Consider the following 20,538-nt stretch of genomic DNA (forward strand, 5'->3'; position numbering starts at 1 on the left):
CATAGGTGTACTGAGTTTGAAGAGAATCCCAGGCTGAGATGGTGCAAAGGTTAATATTTAGCTCTGCACGCAAAGTGCCAGGGTATCCAACCTCCTGTAAATAAATTTTTCTGTTTTAATTGGTAGTAATGATTTATATTTACTATCATAATGAAACTTTGGGTCTTATTTACTGCATTTTGATTAAAACAAAAAAGCATACATTTAAGGGGATTTGATATACAGGTACAGTACTTTTTATATCCTTAGGCTCGCAACCTTTTTGGGGGGGATAATGAAAGGGGTTAAGTGACTTACCCAGAGTCGCACAGAGCTGCAGTAGAAGTCAAACCTGGTTCTTAGGCCCCTGTACTTGCCATTGGGCTATTCCTCCACCTTTATTCAACCTGAGTAGTTGTCGGTCTTTGAAATGCTGTTACCACAGGCTGATTAAAACCTGGATATTCAGTGCTGGCTTATATCAGGTTACCTGCATGAAATATTGAGGGCTTCGATTGGGTTGGGCTGTCAGTTATCTAGATAGTACTGACGTTCAGAGCCAGTAACTAGGTCACTAACCAGGAAGGCAGAACTACTGTTTCCTTACTGGTATTTGGCATGGATGGTTATGCAGGCACTGACAGTGAATATGGACAATGTGCAAATAATTTCTGGCTCTGTCTTTGGTCTGCCTCGGCATTAACCAGATCGTGCAGCAGGGTTCAGACCCAATCCAGATAGGTCCCTAATTTATTTATTTTATTTTGATGTAATGCTTTTGTTGTGAGCAATTTTGGCTAGGACCTGCTTTTTCTAAATTTCCCTACTTCTATAAAGAATTCTATCCGAGTGAGGTTTAAGGTTTCTTCTGGCTGGTATAGCATCTCTTTGAACTGCATTTCCAGTTATGGACTATAAAAGTCTGTCCCTTTCTACTTTAACTTTAACTTCAGGCTCCAAAACTATATGCAAATTCTTCTCACCATACACTAGCACCATGCAACTGTCCAAAGAAAAGGGAACAAGATGTGCAAATACCACAAGGACAAAAGCCCAAAGAGGCTTCAAGGACAGGAATGTGATATGTTTTTATTGACCCCAACACAGCCTGTGTTTTGGCCGAATCCTGCATCAGGGATCATTGAAAAAGTATTTCTTCTTACTCGCAGTGGATCAGTGTCTCATACCATAAATATACCATATATATGCCTTCACTATGCAGCCTGAGCAAGGATGGTTGTCCAATCTGTCTACACCTACCTCGCTGGCCCTGTCCTCAATCGCCTCTCACAGGGTCTGCAGCTCAGTCTGCAGAATGGTAACAAATATATGTTAAACAACATTGCTGACAGACAGGATCGCTGATGAGGCACGTCTGCCTGAATCTTAGTAAGGCTCAATCTGAACAAAAACACAGCACATCACTGTGATGAAAATATAAACAATATTTAAACACTTCTGTTGCTTGACATGGCCATGTTTCACCCCCACTTGGAGCTGCAGCAGGGGCGAAATTACACTGTAAAATAAATAAATAGAAACCATATTACTATGGATAACAAAGCCACAAAGGCTCTTGTCTAAAATACCAATTATAATATAAACCATTACATTTTTCTTCCTCTTGTGTGATCCCTCTCCACAAAAGTGGAAGTAAGGAAGAAGTAGGGAATTGAAGACCAGTAAGTCAGACTTTTGTGATAAGCAAATTAATGGAAACATTTTTAAAACAGAGAATGGTGACGTTTCTGGAATCCAGTGGATTGCAGGACCAGAGGCAACATGGATTCACTAGAAGTAGGTCTTGTCGGATAAATCTGACCAATTTCTTTGACTGGGTGACCAGAGAATTGGATAGAGGGAGTGCACTAGATGGGGTGTATTTAGATTTTAGCAAAGCCTTTGACAATGTTCCACACAGGGGTCTAATAAACAAACTGAGTGCCCTCGTGATGGGTTCCAAAGTGACGGACTGGGTTAAGAACTGGTTGAGTGGAAGACGACAGAGGGTAGTAATCAATGGAGATTGCTCTGAAGAAAGGGATGTTATCAGTGGTGTGCCTCAAGGTTCTGTTCTTGGGTCTGTTCTTTTTAACATTTTTGTAAGTGATATTGCTGAAGGGCTGTCAGGAAAGATTTGCCTCTTTGCACATGAAACCAAAATCTGTAATAGAGTAGACACCGAGGATGGTGTGAATAAAATGAAGAAAGAACTCATGAAGCTTGAAGAATGGTCTGAAATTTGGCAGCTAAAATTTAATGCTAAGAAATGCAAGTTCATGCATTTGGGCTGCAAAAACCTGAAGGAAAGGTACAGTTTAGGGGGGTGAAGAACTTATGTGCATGACAGAAGATTGTGACTTGGATGTGATTGTATGTGATGATCTTAAGGTGGCCAAACAGGTTGAAAAGGTGACGACGAAAGCTAGAAGGATGCTAGGTTGCATAGGGAGAGGTATGGCCAGTAGGAAACAGGAGGTATTGATGCCCCTGTATAAGATCCTGGTGAGACCTCTTTTAGAATATTGTGTACAATTCTGGTGGCCGCACCTTCAAAAAGATATAAAAAGGAAGGAGTCGATCCAGAGTAAGGCTACTAAAATGGTGTTTGGTCTTCATCATAAGGTGTATGGGGACAGACTTAAAGATCTCACTCTGGAAGAAACATGAGAGAGGGGAGATATGATAGAGACGTTTAAATACCTACGTAATGTAAATGCGCATGAGTCAAGTCTTTCATTTGAAAGGAAACTCTGGAATGAGAGGGCATAGGATGAAGTTAAGAGGTGATAGGCTCAGGAGAGTGGTCTCAAACTCGCGTCCCGGGGGGCCACATGCAGCCCGCCAGGTACTATTTTTGAGGCCCTCGGTATGTTTATCATAATCACAAAAGTAAAATAAAACAGTTTCTTGATCATATGTCTCTTTAGCTATAAATTACAATATTGTTATTAAGACTTACAGCCTGTTTTACAAAGCCACGCAGCAACGGTCCCAAAGCCCTTTAAATCTCTATGGGCTTCGGGGCCGTTACCCACGCAGCAGCCGGTAGTGCAGCTTTGTAAAACAGGCCCTTAGCCAAAAGGAAAAATTTATAAACTATAAAGAGTTTTACTTCATGCAAAATTGGAATTTCTTTAATAAGACATTAACTTTTTCTGAGGCCTTCCAAGTACCGTCAAATCCAAAATGTGCCCCTGCAAAGGGTTTGAGTTTGAGACCACTGGCTCATGAGTAATCTAAGGAAATACTTTTTTATAGAAAGGGTAGTAGATGCATGGAACAGTCTCCTGATAGAGGTGGTGGAGACAGAGACTGTGTCTGATTTCAAGAAAGCCTGGGATAGGCACACAGGATCTCAGAGAGAGAAAGATAATGGTTACTGTGAATAGGCAGACTGGATGGGCCATTTGGCCTTTATCTACCATCATGATTCTTTGTTTCTGTCTTTGATACACCTAATCCATTGTTGACAATTAGACTGGTCAGTATAAAAACTTTTACACACCCACAAAATGCTAATCCAAGGTCTGATTTATCTGGCAGTTAGTAAAAACAAATGCAAAGCAAGACAAATAATACAATTGTTTAAAAAAAAAAAAAAAAATTAAACTACCACGGAATCAGTTCAGAGAGCAAAATCTCAGCTTAAACAGGAGTAAAATAACATGTAACTCACTAAATTGTCGCTAGTCAGATCTAGAGTAGAGCATGCTATGTAGGGAATCAAAAAGAGCTCCTGTGAGCTCTGGTCTATTATACAAGCATCAAAGGGGTTAAAAGTCATATTCAAATAGACTTGTTCTTTTAAATAAGAGGCTCCTCATAAACCAACAAACTCGGAAAACAATTTGATGCTAAAAATGACTATACAGCAGACCCTCAATATTCGTGGGGGTTAGGGGCATAGCTAACTCGCGAATAGGGAAAATTGTGAATAATTTTTTGGGTCGGCTCTGACCCACCCCTGCCTCCCTCCTGCATCCCCAATCTTACCTGGTGGTCTCAAGACTACAACGAGAACTCACGGCAGCCATTTTGATGACGGCTCTGCACGGGGCAGGAATGTAGGAAGATTGCTTCTGCCCTGCGTCGCCGCTAGACCACCAGGGAAGACCAGGGGGAGATGTCCGGGGCAACGTTTTAGAATTAAAAATTCAAGGGGCAAAAAAATCGTGAATAACCGAATGTGTAATTGGGGAAACCGTGAATCGGGAGGGGGAGCTGTAATACTAAAACATGTAAAATTGTGATTAAAACCACTTTCATTTGCAAATAGAATCTCTTGTTATAAAGTCTCTGGCAAACTATTAAAAATAAAGTCAAAATACATAGCTTTAAAAAGGGGGAAAAAGGTCCCAATGTAAGCACGACTTTACTTCCACATTCCAATGATATCATAATATAAGAACATAAGAAGCGCCTTCTCCGGATCGGACCTTTGGTCCATCTAGTCCGGTGATCCACACATGCGGAGGCCCTGCTAGGTGTACACCTGGCGTAATTTTGAGTCACCCATATCTTTCTATGCCTCTCGTAAGGAGATGTGCATCTAGTTTGCTTTTGAATCCTAGGATGGTCGATTCCACAATAACCTCCTCGGGGAGAGCATTCCAGGTGTCAACCACTCTCTGCGTGAAGCAGAACCTCCTGATATTTGTCCTGAATTTGTCCCCCCTTAGCTTCATTCCGTGTCCTCTTGTCCGTGTCAAATTGGTCAATGTAAATAATTTTTTCTGCTCTATTTTGTCGATTCCTTTCAGTATTTTGAAGGTCTCGATCATATCCCCTCGCAGTCTCCTTTTCTAAAGGGAGAACAATCCTAGCCTCTTAAGTCGATCCTCGTATTCCAGTTTCTCCATACCTTTTACTAGGAATAGATATGTTAAATCCTATAGCCATATGTGCTGGAACAAAATTATATCTAGTCTCTATAATATCAAAAACACAATTTAAAAAAAACCCAAAACACATAAACAATGGAACCATCTAGAGATTCAGTTTAACAATTGGTTATTGGAGGCTGTAAGAAACCCACCTAATCTGTAATCTAATAATTGTCTGTTATTTGGTTTAGACTATGTTATAATTTTTCTGTATTGTCCACATGGCAGAATTTTCATTTGTTGATTTGGTGCTAATGGCTAGAAGTATGAGTGGGGGAGCATACTGGGACTTTTGTTGGAACTAGGGCTTTTAAAAGATTTGGCTTTTTGACTCCCTGCTTTTCCCCGCTAATGTGAGGAGGACATGGTGTGCCTGAATAGATGAGGATGATTTGGGGGCAGCATGTGATTGCGAATGTGTAATTGCTAGTTTCTTAAACAATCCTACTCTATTTCTGGACAAGTGGGTTATTTTCCTATGGTCTCCAGACAGCTTGTAGGACGTCTCAATTATACAATGTTTTTGAGCCCCTCCCTTCTTACCTCAGGACTGCCCCCACCCCCAGGAATCCAGTTTCTTTCCTACAAGCCAGACTGTAGGAGCTTGTCTTTTCTGCGAGTGTTTATTTTTATTTAAACTGTCTTTTTGCTCACGAATTTCAACCTTGCGCTGCAAAGGTTCCCGGTGGAGACAGCTCTGGCTGTGGGAGATTGCAGACTTTGCGTAGACTCCGTGGCTCTGTGCAGGTGTTCCGGGATCAGGACCAACTGCATTCTTTTGCCAGGTCATGTGTGCAGTGTGTCTGAGGCCCCTGGCCATTGGTTTTGGGTCCATGGGACAGACAGAAGACCAGCAGTCCAGTTTGCATGCTTGTTGAGACAAAAGATCTCCCTGTAAGCTATTTCAGCTTCCATTGCAGTAGTACACAGCTCCACATTGCACAGTGAGTACAGAGCTGACAGCCTGGATCAGCGATTTTGGGGGGTGGTCTCCAGAAGTGACTTCAGAGGTTTGGGGTTGTGCCCTAGTCCCCCACCCCCACCCCTAAAATCCCCAAATCGCTGTGTTTTATGGGTTTGTGCTTTTCCTGGGCTATTTTCATCTAAAAAAAAAATAGCACTTGTGGCAGCCATATTGGATTTTCCCGATTTAATTTTAAAGTTATTTTTTCCTCAACAAGCTTCATTTTGCACTGGTAGGTCTTGCCTGCCAGGGCAATCTGGCTTCCAAGGCCACCATTTCCAGATGGCTATTTCCTCTGCTTACATAGTGGCCGGTAGGAAGCCCTCTCTTTTGGTGGGGGATCATTCTATCAGAGGCATCTTTTCCTCTTGGGCAGTCGTCGGCAATCTCTTTGGAAGAGATTTGCAGGTCCTCTTTGCATACTTTCTCCAAGTTTTACTGGATTGCTGTGACAACTAAGCAGGCTGCTGCTTTTGGTGCCTTCAGTTTGGCAGCAAGCTCATAGGTCCCACCCTGACTCTCTGGGACTGCTCTGTTCCATCCTACTTGTCCAGGAATAGAGTGGGATTATACAAGAATGAAAGATTAGGTTCTTACCTTTGCTAATCTTTCTTGTAAATCCATGTTCTGTTCCTGGAACCCACCTTGGGAACTGCTGATTCATCAATTTGCCTGCCTTAGTGGGTACTAGTAAGCTGATTTATTGACCTACCTTTCTAAGCAGACCATTCTAATATGTTTAGCACTTTGCTTTGGAGGTCTCTAGTTCTAGCAACCCCCTTCCATTAGTGCAGGCTGTGTCTCCTTTAAGCACAGTTTCTTTGAGGTTTTATGTTGTGTAATAACCTGTTTCAATTGTTTGTGATTGTCATAATATTGCATGTTGTGAAAAGATTGAACTTATTTGTCGGGTAGTATCCCCGTACCACTATCTTTTGCCTTTGTCCTCTATAGGTGTCACTGTCTGCTTTGTCACGAACTGGATTCCTGAAGGGGGGGGGAAGTAAGAGGGGAGAGACTAAAAAATGTATAATTGAGGCTTCCTACAAGCTGTGTGGCAACCCTAGGAAAATAACCCACTTATCCAGGAATAGAGTGTGGATTTACAAGAAAGAAGATTAACAAAGGTAAGAAACTAATCTTTTGTTAATAATGGGTAGTGTCGCTTCAACGTGAAATACTCTTCCTACAGGAGTAGCTGATCTGGGAGGGGCGTGATCAGCCCTTAATACTAAATTTGGGAAAATTGGAGGGGGGTCAGGTTGGAATGCATTGGTGTAAAGAAACCTGGGGATTGTGGGTAAGTATTGGGAGTTCAAATGCTGAGGGTTGGCTAATGGTCTTAATGACTCTGGAAAAAAATGTAGGTTCATCGGGGAATTAGCGAGATTCAAATGGGACATTACCATGTTACAAGAAACTCATTTACAGATCCGGAATCAAGATGGCGTCGAGGACAGACATCTGAGCGGGTCGCAGCGAGCCGGAAGAGGTTTTTTTTCTTTCATTTCAACCTTACCGTTGTAGCGCAACTCTGACCCGAATGGGAAAGAGAAAGGGAACCAACCGCCCTAACCCTCCGGCACCTGGGACCCCGCAGCGCTTGATCCAGTCGACAATACTGAGTGCTTTTACCCCCTCAGATGTGGAGAGCCATTCTACTTTGGGAGTGAGCCCAGAGCAGAGGTCAATTCCTCCCCAACCCAGAAGTGTATTGATGCAGGGAGGTGCAGGAGCTCAGCTGCCCGGTGTGGGAGGACTGGAATCCAGCAGAGGAGGGACGCCAGCACTGGAGCCTCGGCAGGACAGTGTTGGAGACGTTGGCCAGCTAGCCCCTAACACCATTGAAGGAGAGGTGAGAGGAGTTTCTGGAGGGAATAACATCAGTTTTGATGAGCTGAAATGACCTGAGAAAATTGATATGGAAGCGCTTTGGCAGGCCATGTCTATCATGGACGCCAACCTTAAATTGAGTCTTTCAACTATCAAAACTGACTATGGGACTATCTATTCCAAGGTGGAGCAGCAAGGAATGCGACTAACTAACTTAAGTGAAAAAATGGAGAAACGAGAAGAAAGCTTAAAGGAAGTAAATCTGTCCAATTAGAAATGGTTAAGGAAAGATCTTTTATTTCCTGCAAGTTGGAGAATTTTGAAAATTCACTTAGGAAAAATAACTTAAGGCTTTTGGAGGTAACAGGCATGCAAATTATGGGGAACCACAAGTACAAGGGGGCACTCGGAGAAATTGAAAGGGGACAGGTTTAGGACAAACGCTAGGAAGTTCTTTTTCACCCAGAGGGTGGTGGATACATGGAATGCGCTTCCGGAGATTGTGATAGGCAGGAGCACGTTACAGGGCTTCAAAGAAGGTTTAGATAGGTACCTGGAAGACAAAGGGATTGAGGGGTACAGATAGGAGTAGAGGTAGGTTATAAGGATAGGAGTAGAGGTAGGTTATAGAAATAGGGACCACTGCTGAGGCAATAGGCCTGATGGGCCGCCGCGGGAGCGGACCGCTGGGCGAGATGGACCTCTGGTCTGCCTCAGCGGAGGCAACTTCTTATGTTCTTAAATCTACTCCATGCATATTCATTAGGGCTATCCTGAAAACCTTACTGGCTGGTGGTCCTCCAGGACAGGGTTGGGAACCATTGCTTTAGGATAAAGTAGTCTAGTAGGTGTGCTGACAAATATTTATAAACAAAGCCCTGCAAGCTGAAGATCTTTCTCTAGTTTGGCAGCCAGAACTTTGATTTATAAAATGACAATTGTAGAGTATTGTTCCTTTTTATACTTTAATAAAATAAGTTCAGTATAAAACTATTCAAGGCTTGTGTGGAAGGGATCAGATGGTTTGCGGGGATGGGGACAGATTTTTTCTCCATGTCTTTCTCTACTTCAGACCATCCCTGCCCCACCTCGAGCTTGGAAGAGTGAGGCAGACTCCGAATATTTATTTAAAAAATGAAATCTTTATTTCTGTAAGAAAGTGATACATGCAAAAAGGATCCCTGGAATTATACAGAGATCTCTGTTCCCTGTAATAAACTACTTTTTAATACAATTAATGGCTTTTATGTCCATAAGTTTAAATAACATCTTAGGAGCTGAACACTATTTCAAGTTACACAGCTGCACTCTACAACCACCAGATGGGGAAAAACAAAACTGGTGCAGGGTATTTTTGGAAACTGCACTGGGCAGTTTTGTTTACCCAGGAGTGAGTATATGAAAAAGAAATGAAATCAGTCTAACCATACACTACAATCTAATTCTGATTCAAATGTAATTTCTAGCTGGATCATTTAAATCCTTTTGCTTTTCAGCTAGAACAGGACGTTGAGATTCCTTTCTGTGCTCTGGCTTAAGGACTGATTCATGAGTTAATTGCATTTTGCTCTTTGGCTGGACCCCCTGATGCAGGTGTTGTACGCCAAAGCACAACTGGTGTTGAGTCAAAGACACGTCCTTGTTCATCGAGGCTCTTTGTGCTGTTTTTGCTATAATGAACAAACTCATGTCATCAGACCCACAGAGCTGGTAGCGTAATAACTGTGTTCTGAATGAGTCTAATAATGCTATGTAATGTCATTAGCAGACAACAGTCTGAAATGTTTGGAGTCTAAGATTCAATACTGCAACTTGGCGAAGGACAGATACTCAGCCTGAATACAGTGGCGTAGCGAGTGTGGGAGGAACCTGGGGCGGTGGTGTGTCCTGCTCTTTGCCCCCCATTCCTTCTGTGCCCCCAAGCCACACTCGTACCCTCCCCTCCCCCGTACCTCTCTAAACCTTCGCCAGCACTCTGGCCTGCTCTCGCTAGCCCTGGCTTTTCCTCCATCATTTCCCGCAACCCAGAAGTGATTTCAGAAAAAGCCAAGCCTGCACGAGCAGCAGACTAAGAGTCGTTGCTCGTGCTGGCAAAGATTTTTAAAAGGTACTGAAGGGAGGGTGGGCATAAGCGTGGCACGATGGACAGAGAGATGCTGGCACCCCCACCAAGACAGCACACTCCTTACTATGCCACTGCCTGCGTAATCGGTGCTGGGGACGTAATTGCCATCTTCTTGTTCCTCTTTTGGACACAGGAAATTATTAACAGGACACTCCTGGAGCTCCAACTGGTTTTAGCCCAATAACTTCACACCAGCTCAGCTGCAAGTTTTAATGTAGGAACATTTAAGCAACAGGGGAATCCCTATAGATGACCATTAGCAGCCTACCATCTTTAAGCTGAGCTCATGAGGTCCCTTAAGTTTCATTAGCTCTAGGGGCACGGGAAGGCAACTCCGGTCTTCGAGGGCCAGAATCCAGTTGGGTTTTCAGGATTTCCCCAATGAATATAAGAACATAAGAATTGCCACTGCTGAGTCAGACCAGTGGTCCATCATGCCCAGCAGTCCGCTCACACGGCGGCCCTCTGGTCTAAGACCAGCACCCTAACTGAGACTAGCCCTACCAGCGCACGTTCTTGTTCAGCAGAAACTTGTCTAACTTTGTCTTGAATCCCTGGAGGGTGTTTTCCCCTATAACATCCTCTGGAAGAGCATTCCAGCTTTCTACCACTCTCTGGGTGAAGAAGAACTTCCTTGCGTTTGTACGGAATCTATCCCCTTTCAACTTTAGAGAGTGTCCTCTCGTTCTCCCTACCTTGGAGAGGGTGAACAACCTGTCCTTATCTACTAAGTCTATTCCCTTCAGTACCTTGAATGTTTCGATCATGTCCCCTCTCAGTCATAAGAACATAAGAATTGCTGCTGCTATGTCAGACCAGTGGTCCATCGTGCCCAGCAGTTCGCTCACGCGGCGACCCTCTGGTCAAAGCCCAGCACCCTAACTGAGACTAGCCCTACCTGCTTACGTTCCAGTTCAGCAGGAACTTGTCTAACTTTGTCTTGAATTCCTGGACGGTGTTTTCCCCTATGACAGACTCCAGAAGAGCGATCCAGATTTCTACCACTCTCTGGGTGAAGAAGAACTTTCTTAAGTTTGTACGGAATCTATCCCCTTTCAGTTTTACAGAGTGCCCTCTCGTTCTCCCTACCTTGGAGGGTGAACTACCTGTCCTTATCTACTAAGTACCTTGAATGTTTCGATCATGTCCCCTCTCAATCTCCTCTGTTCGAGGGAGAAGAGGCCCAGTTTCTCTAATCTTTCGCTGTACGGCAGCTCCTCCAGCCCCTTAACCATGAGATCTATTTGCATGCACCACTTTCAATGCATATTCATTGGGGAAATCCTGAAAACCCGACTGGATTCTGGCCCTCGAGGACCGGAGTTGCCCACCCCTGCACTAGGGGGTGACATAGCAGGATAAAAATAAGCTAGATTTAGCCCCAAAACATAATGATCCGGTTTAATGTTATAGCCCTTTAAGGATTATCACTGGGGCAGTTAGGACCACTGTTCCATTAGCTTCTGCCAGTTGTATTAAATGAGATAAGATCAGCAACATCAGTCTGAATTTTGGGCAGCTCTTGTAAAAGATGACCCAACATGATTCCTGCAGAACCTCCCAGGAATGAACTTTAGTGTTTTGGTCTTTTGAAAGGCTGCACAGTATTATGCGAAGGTCATGATAAGCTTTCTTTGTGAGGAATGGGTGCCTCGTTTATTAGTGAAGAGAAAGCGAGTCTTTCAGCTCCAACACAGTGAGGTGAAAGCGTATAGACTGGCATTTCAGTGAAAGAGCAGAAGGTGGTAAAAGAGACTCCAGATTCTGTAATCAGCCAAATAAGAAAGGAAAACGGTCACACGTTGAGAATTCAATTTCTGTTGTTTTCTGTAATGTTGTCAATTCTGGCAGGTTCAGGAAATCTTTAATCAGGAAATTACAAACAGTTCAGAATGCTGCTGTTAAGACTGATATATTCTGTTCATAAGTTTGACAGAATTTCTCTCCAATTTTTTCTTAAGCTTCATTGGCTTCTGATTGAGGCTAGAGTTCAATTTAAATTGTGTACGCTAGCTTTTAGAATTCTCTTTGGTAAGGAACGCATCATCATATATGATGAACGTTACAAAACTAGATGATTTTTCTATTTTCCTGCTGTAGATTGGACTGGAATACTTTGCCTCCCCTCACTAAAAGTTGTTGAAAAATTATTTCAAATTTAGAAAAGCAATGAATTTTTATTTTATTTTAAATATGTATGTTATCCAGAACTTAATTTATAGGGTTTTTTTTTGTAATTTTTTTCTGTAATCTTTTAAACTGGAAACCTAAGATGTATAAAAAATCTAGTTGTACTTGCTAGGATCGATATAGCCTTCTTTTGTAAACTGCACAGAATTATATAGGTACTTGCACAGTTCAAGTGATGAGATATATAACCCTTCAGACTATTTTCATGGCTCTACTTTTAGCTTCTGCCAGTTTATTCTGTAATTTCTGATGAAGAAAATGTTGGATGTATAGTCTGGAGATGCAGCTATGTTAAAATAGAAGGGATAAAACTTCTTATTAAAATCTTCATGCTTTATGCTTATATAGAATAAAAGTTCCCCTTACTCAGAGGAGGGTATGAGGAGCTTCCTGTGTCCCACCAATCAAGATCTCTTCAACAGTGACTGCAGATACTGCAGAATGACCTCTGCTGACTCCCAGGGGACTACTTGGGCTTTGAAGGCCCCAGGCTGGTTTTTCTCCATCTCTTGAATCTTCTGGTGCATGGGGTAGGTCTTGCGGGGAAAGGCAACATCCATCGGGCTTAAGAGGGTGGATGGACAAAAGTCATTAGCACCATCCCCGACGTATAAGAGCTTCTGAAAGCTAATACCCTGCTGAGCTCTTTCCAACAGGTATTCACTTAGGATTTTATGCTTGCACATGTTGGCGGGACAGTGTGGGCAGCTGTGCGAATGATAGGGGGCAAGAGTGAGGTATCCTCTCTTGTCAGGGCCAGAAGGGTTACTGAAGACTCTATGGAAGAGAGAAAAGAAGCCAGTTGCCCTCAGGGTGCTCTCAATGCCAAAGGTGTTGGCATCAGACATGAGGATGATCTCAAAAGGCTCAGGGTTCAGGGAGAGGAAATGTAGCAGCTGCTGCATATATGGAGAGAACGTGAGTGCCTCGTACACCGCTTTGAGGTCATGCATGTGCACTCCACTGTCACCTAAGTATTCAAAGACTCGTTGCATGTACTGGTTGTAAAATCCTTCCTGAAGAGTCCGGCGTAACCATTCCGGTAACTCCCCCGAGGGTGCGGCATGGATGACAGACTCGTCGCTGTTCTCATTCACAATGGTCTCATCAAAGTCAAAGATGAGAAGATATTTCTGGGATGTGGAAGTAGTCATCTCTAGTTCCTGCAAGAGAAGTAGAACAATAAATCAAAACGCATCTCTAGACCCTAGCCAGAATCCTGGTACGCATGAAGCTATAATGCCAGTGAGGTCCACACTAGGCAGTTTCCATAATTTGACTTTTCACCTCTGAAACCAAAACTCTGCTGCTATAAATCTTTAAAGACAACTTTAGCTTCTGGATATCCAACAGGATAGTTTAATTTTTAACTTGTTTTCATCTCCCTGATCTTTCTGCTCTTAATTAATGTAGCACCGCTTCGCATCCATTCTTTCAAACAGCCAGGGTGGATAGGTTGCTTGCTTCTCTTCTACACATTCAACATAGGAAAAGGTTACCATTTTGCCCGCTCGCACAGTGGCGTCCAACTCAAATCCTGCTCAAGCACCATCTCACTCGCTCTCTCTCTACATCGATTAGTTGCGCATGCAGCGAAGCGGTCCCTACTAAAAACACACCAAGCTGTCAAACTAAGAGAGTGGGCATGAATGGAATGCTTCCTGAGAAAAGAAGGCTAACAGGACTAGCGTGATCATAACCATTACACAAGTCATGTTTGTACATAGCAGCAACTTCTGGAGGGACACATATAAGCCAGCAAGGGGGGGGGGGATAAAAGAGGAGACATGACCAAGAGAGAGGATTGAAAGGCGGGACAAAGGGATTACATAGATAGAATAAGAGATGAAATATGTGAGAGAGGGGCAGAGAATGGATGAGGGGGAAAGAAATAGAGATAACTGGAGAGGAGAGGTGGGGTACAAAAGAAAAATGGCTGGACAGCTGAGAGCCCAGAACTGTTCCTTGTGACCCTGGGCAAGTCACTTAATCCCCCCATTGTCCCAGGTACACTAGATAAGAGTTTGAGCCCGCCTGGACAGATAGAGAAATATGATAAAAGTACCTGAATGTAAACCACTTGGAATATAAGTGGTATAGAAATAAACATGATAGAGGGAAAAGAGGTAGATAAAGGGGCGAGAGAGTGGAAATCCAGACTGGCATGACTCCTGAGCTGAGTCTGCTAAGGATCTGGTAAATCAGATGCCAAACACATCGTTTATTCCTAACAGCACAGTTCAAGGACATCCGGTGGGCACATTTGAGAGAATACAAACAGAATAAAGAGCATTCTCACCGGAAGGGAATGATGCACTATTTTCCGAATATTAGGTTGGTTGGTCAGAGAGTTTAAACCCAGAAATAATACATGACAACAGATAAAGACCTAAACTCCTAAATAGGATTCACACAGGCAATCAATTCTCCAACTTACGAAAAATTCCAGAGCAGTACTAAAATAATACCTCTTTCATGGCAGACTGCTTTCTAGTCAATTTTTTTTCTCTGTGACCATCTGAAACAAAATGTCACCTTGCAGAGCTTGGGTTTCCCAGGTAGGAGTGTTCCCCACTCACTTCTGCCCCTAGCAGTTCCAGCACTAAAATGACCACCGATAGCTCCATTAGCCCCACATTAAAGGATTTTTTGTTTTGTCTACTTTTTTACATCCCACCTCAGAGTTGGTCTAGGGCAGGGGTAGGCAATTCCGGTCCTCGAGAGCCGGAGCCAGGTCAGGTTTCCAGGATATCCACAATGAATATGTATGAGATGGATTTGCATGCACTGCCTCCTTGAGATGCAAATCTATTTCGTGCATATTTATTATGGATATCCTGATAACCTGACCTGCCTCCGGCTCTCGAGGACTAGAATTGCCTACCCCTAGTCTAGGGCAAAATGAGATTTTCAAGGTTTTTTTATTGCACAAATTCTTTAGTTTCATCTTATGATCTTTTATTGGGGGAAATTACTTTACATTTAGAATAGGAGAATGACAATTTAGTTGGTGAATTAAAGGAATTGTTAGCTTCTTTGAATTATTCACTTCTAACACTTATGGTGACCCATCAGTTGGGTCACCAATTGGATCTTGTTAGTTTCTCAACTAAGCTGAATTTTTCATCTCCCAGTATTAACATTTCAGATGAAGTTTGGAACCCAAAAATCTGGCTATCTTTTACTAAAAAGAAAAAATGAGCCTTGGTACGATCTTGAATTATTAAATTGTAAACGCTCGTTAAGACAACTAGAGCGTTGTTGGCAAAAAACAAAATCAGTGGAGGACAAATTATCTTGGCGTACGAGTGTAAAGGAGTATAAAATGAAAATAAAAGAAAAACGTAAGCAATTTATTTAGTGAAGGTTAACCCAACCAAACCGGATACAAAAGAACTTTCCAAATGAGTCGCTTCCATCTTTGATGTTTCCAACCTGTCACAAGCACCTCAAGCTTCGGCCCCTTCATCTACAGAGATTGCATTGCATTTCAAGCAGAAAATAAAGTCATCTAGAGATTCCTGCTCTACTACTCATTTTGATTTTCCTGTATCAGAATATTTTGCAGATTTGCATTGGGGTTCTTTTAAAGTACTGGATTGGTTTCAGTTTAAAACTCTATATGCAAAATATTCCAAATCATCTTGTTCATTAGATTCTTGCTCTTCTTCGGTTAAGAGAGTCTCTAGCCTTACTTTTCAAAAAGATCTTTTCAATTGGTTAAACCATAGTCTGGTGACAGGTAGCTTTCCAAAAAGTAAAGGGCATAGTGTGATTACTCCACTTGTTAAAAATTCCCTTGTCAGATGTTAGCAATTATATGCCAGTAGCTTCAATACCTTTCTTCGTGAAATTAATGGAGGGAATAGTAGACCATCAATTATTGGACTGTTTGAATTTGTTTCCTTTCCTACATGTCTCACAATCAGGTTTTCGACCTTTGCATAGTACTGAGGCTTTAATCATCTCGCACTTGAATTATTGATATAATTGGTTTAGTAAAGGTACTGCAATGCTCTTACTGCAATTTGATCTTAGTTCAGCTTTTGATCTTGTAGATCATGATATCTTAGGTATATGTTAATGGTTCATACTCAAATAGATGGAGTAACCCGTGTGGGGTTCCACAGGGCTCACCATTGTCTCCTGCACTCTTAATATTTATCTGGCCTCTTTAGCTCGGAGATTATCTTTATTTAGCTTGAAAATATTCAGCTATGCTGATGACATTACTATTGTTGCTCCTATCAGTTCTTGTCGCTCAGCTTCCAGGAATATTATTCAGGAGACTATTTTTACAGTGAATAATTGGATGAGGGAGTATAAATTAAAACTTAATGCTGATAAAATGAATCTTTTTTATGCCTCCCCTTCTAATAAAATGATAGAAAAAAGAACTGATTGTAGATGGGACAGACTACACTATCGATCCAGAAATTAAAATTTTGGGTGTTTACCTGGATAAGAATTAACTATGAAAAACCATTTACAAATGCCTTGGTTAAAAAAAATAATCTTTCTTCACTCTTTGGAAGTTATGTAATGTAATGTAATGTAATTTATTTCTTATATACCGCTACATCCGTTAGGTTCTAAGCGGTTTACAGAAAATATACATTAAGATTAGAAATAAGAAAGGTACTTGAAAAATTCCCTTACTGTCCCGAAGGCTCACAATCTAACTAAAGTACCTGGAGGGTAATAGAGAAGTGAAAAGTAGAGTTAGAGGAAAAATAAAAAGAAAATAAACATTTTAACAAGATAGCATTGATCTAAATACTTTGGAAGGTAGAAGAGAGGAGAGAAAGGAATAGAAGCATGATGAAGTGATGAAGTGGAGCAAGTAAGTGTAGGAGGAGCGATTGACGTTTCCAGAAAGGGCTTCTTCAGGGAAGAGACTTGGCCGACAGTCCCAGGATGCCTATGTCTCCTCCCCTGAGATGTTCTCCCATCCATGCATTAAGTCTTTTTTTTAGTCCCATTGTATTCAGAATACTGGTCCAATCTCTGGTACTTAGTATACTGAACTACTGTAATTCAGTTCATTTGGAAGGTCTTCAGTCAAATTTGCATAGATTGCACAAAATCCAGAATGTGGCTGTTCACATATTAGTGGAAGAGTCTCCAAATTAAAAAAAAACCAAACACAAAAAAAGAACAGAAAGAAATGAATAATCCAACTGTATATATAGCATAAATAAAAAAAAGTGGTATTAAATATTTGTCTTAAAAACGTATGTTAAAAAAACGTACTCTATGTTCAATTTAGAGAAACAGTGAATACCAAAACTAGCCACTAGATGTCAGAATTGTACTGAAACATTGAGGCATCTCCATCTGTTTTATATATATGGGTATTAAATATGTCTTAAGAAAGAGATTTGTATTAACTTATTTATTTGAGCTTTATTAACTGCCTTTATGAATACAAATAGTAAATTATTGTATGTGTGTACATGAATGGATTAAAAACTGTACATCAAAAACATAAGAATGCAACATATAGTACTCCTTTTACGAAAATACGTTAGCAGTTTTAGCGCGCGTAACAATGCCCCATACACTAGAGCTGGCATTAGTATTTTCCATGTAGCATGGGGTTAGCATGCACGGCATTGTAGCGTACCCTAAAAACGCTAGCGCACCTTTGTAAAGGGAGCCCATAGACTATTTGATGAGGTTAGTTATATGTATGTTGATAGAGTTTTGTTTACTGTATTTGTGTTATATATTTTTATGTATGTAAATTCTGTAAACCACCGAGTCTTTGGCGATATAAAAATTTTTTAAATAAATAAATACAATTAAAATTTGAGTGGATATTATCAGTGGGCCTCTCTTTCCTCTGAAGGAAGAGAAGAATTCAGTCCGGTACTTAGGGGTTAATGTCAGAGCTGAATCAAGTGTTTTTTTATCCTCAATGAAATGTTTGTAGATGTGAGAGAAACTAGCAATAGCACTGGAAAAATGTTCTTGTTTAACATGCTGATTGGACTCCCATTGACTATACATACATCAGTCTCTGCCTTTGCATGTTCATTTCTGAAATCTCCAGATTCCATTTAGGGCACTTGGCAAATCTTTATGGGGGAAGTACACTTTAATGTGTCCTAGAAACAAGTGAGGAAGGTGCCTGCTAGATCTGAAATTACACTTCCTCCTCCATATTCGCGGTTTCATTAACCGCGGTTTGGGTCATTCACGGTTTTTCGTACGCAGGTTCTGCCCCCAAATTTATATCACAGGAAATCGCTGCTCCAAGCATTGCACAGAGAAAAATCGATCCTCCCAGCGTTCTGTAGGGTTGCCTTGAGGCTTCACAAATGATTTTAGGTCTAGTAAAAGGCATTACTCGTGGCAGCTACTGGCTCAGGTATGTAAACTGACAATGTCGGTGAGCTTGAGCTCCCTCGTACTTGCCTTTCTGGCCCTGCTTTTCTAAAAGGTTTTCTTGTGTGTTGGTGAAGAAAGCTGGTGGGCAAACAGTCGCTTGTTACCGAATGATACATGCATTGGCCATCAATGTCGGCCACTAAATCGGGTCAGGAAGAGCAAAGTGAATTGATTTTCATCTGTTGATAATGGTGAGGGCTCGTCGTCAGATCTCTCAGGGAGCAGGAAATCGCTGCTCCAAGCGATGCACAGAGAAAATCAGGTTATTCGCGGTTTTGTGTCTTTTCTAGGATTTTTTTTTTACAGGGTTTTTCTGTATTCGCTGCCATGCTGTTCTATCACCGCGAATATGGAGAGGGAAGTGTACACAACCTGGTATGTGCCGCGAGACCTCTCAGGGGTTGGTTCAATGAATCAGATTACTTTCACCCACAACCCTGCGAAGCATTTGCGCTTCATTGCAAGTTAGTATTTCTCAACGCACGAGAGGCTCTTGTCATAGGTTAGGCTGCAGATCTTTGGCAGCCCTTCTAGTTCCCTTCGTGGGGAATCTGGATTTTATTCCCAGTATTGATAATGTGGTTTTTAAATGATGGAGGGCTAAGGGATTGGAGGCGGATACGAGATGCTAGATAAGGGCAAAGTTCTTCCTTTTGAAGCGCTTCACCCTTTATTCGATCTTTCACAGCCAGATAAGTATGCCTTCTTGCAAGGAAAACAACTAACATTTCAGGGGATGGACTCCCCATGAAGGTAGACCAGTGCCTTGGACTGAGGACAGAAAATTATTGAGGAGATATTTTTGATGGTTTCCTGCTAGATTTCATCATAGTTCTACACGTGGATTGGCAGCAGTCTGGAGAGAAGTGGGCAAAATGATAACAGATTTACTGTACTTCAAAGAATCTGGAAAGCTATGTCTAGGCTATTTATCAACATGCTTACTCAAGAGTTGGGAGAGGTGGCCATATGGTGAAGAATGACTAAGATAAATTGTGTGAATAAAAATTTAAAAAAATTGGAGAACATAAGAAGTCAATGGATCAATGAGGAATTTGGCCAGTTTTGAATTTATGAATTGACCATATTATCTAAATGTTCACAGGGGTGGTGGGATTAGATACGAGTACCAAATTCAAATGTATTCACAATTTGATATACCGACCATCAACAAGTATCTGGTCAGTTTACAATGCTAAAATTTAAGTTTAAAAAAAATGGGGCAATATGTGGACAAGACACAGACAAGACAATATTAAAACAGGAGGGAAAGATTCAAAATGACATTGAAGTTAAAAAAAAATTAAAGGCAGGTAAGGAGGGGAGGGGGAAGAATATATAGGGAAGGGAACTCGAGAGTTGGAGTATAAATATCTGTTATGTATATATACAACCCTGTGACGAGCTTTTGGAGCTAAATTGACAATGCATGGAAGTTGTCCAAAATGTGCAGCACCCAGGACTACTTTAGGTCACATGTTTTGGGGGTGTCCTGAGGTTCCCGAGTCACCATTTTCCATTCGGACCAGCATGTATACTTTTTCAGGGTGTCCAGGAGGACCTTTCACTGTAGGAAAGTCAGCAATAATTTCTATATAACGCATCAGGGATGGGGGAAGAAAGTCATTCTTCAATTGGAGAGAAAAATATGCCCCACAGTTTGACAAATGGCATCTTCTTTTGTTTGATAGGGTGGTTATGGAGCAGTGCTTTGCTGGTCATGGGGACAACCCGGGCTGACAGATGTTCCAGATTATTTAGGAGCTGTTTTGGTTGGCTCAGCCTCACAAGGAATGCTGGATCCTGTTGAACAAAATGATTAAACTGCCATTAGACTTAGGTATTTCTTTATATGAATGCATATATTTGTACCTTTTTGTTGATGGGTCCGTAGGGAAAGGGAAGTGAGAGTGGTGGAATGATATGTGAAAAGTCATAAGAACATAACATAAGAAATGCCTTCACCGGATCAGACCCTAGGTCCATCCAGTCCGGTGACCCACACGCGCGGAGATCAATCCAGGTATTCCCTGCTGAAGACCTTGTTTACCCGTATCCCTCAATGTATTTTGCAAGAAGGTGTGCATCCAACTTGCTCTTGAATCCTGAAATGGTGGTCTCCGACACAACCTCCTCCGGGAGAGCATTCCAAGCGTCCACCACTCGCT

General features: G+C 41.8%; 1 protein-coding gene across 5 annotated transcripts in view; it reads right to left on the reverse strand.

Annotated features, from left to right (window-relative positions):
- Positions 1–11,015: 11,015 nt before the first annotated feature.
- PHOSPHO1 (phosphoethanolamine/phosphocholine phosphatase 1) overlaps positions 11,016–20,538 on the reverse strand; it is a 65,761-nt gene continuing 56,238 nt past the window's right edge. For 4 of the 5 annotated variants that reach the window (XM_033917428.1, XM_033917427.1, XM_033917425.1 and 1 more), the window contains one exon: positions 11,016–13,140. In XM_033917428.1, coding sequence (XP_033773319.1) covers positions 12,382–13,131 — 750 coding nt within the window. In that variant the 5' untranslated portion in view covers positions 13,132–13,140 and the 3' untranslated portion in view covers positions 11,016–12,381. Of the gene's footprint in view, positions 13,141–16,835; positions 20,174–20,538 lie in introns of those variants that run through there. The other variant, XR_004536714.1, reaches the window with a different exon arrangement.

Source organism: Geotrypetes seraphini, chromosome 13 (genome assembly GCF_902459505.1).
Source record: "Geotrypetes seraphini chromosome 13, aGeoSer1.1, whole genome shotgun sequence".
In the NCBI taxonomy this organism is placed as follows: domain Eukaryota; kingdom Metazoa; phylum Chordata; class Amphibia; order Gymnophiona; family Dermophiidae; genus Geotrypetes; species Geotrypetes seraphini.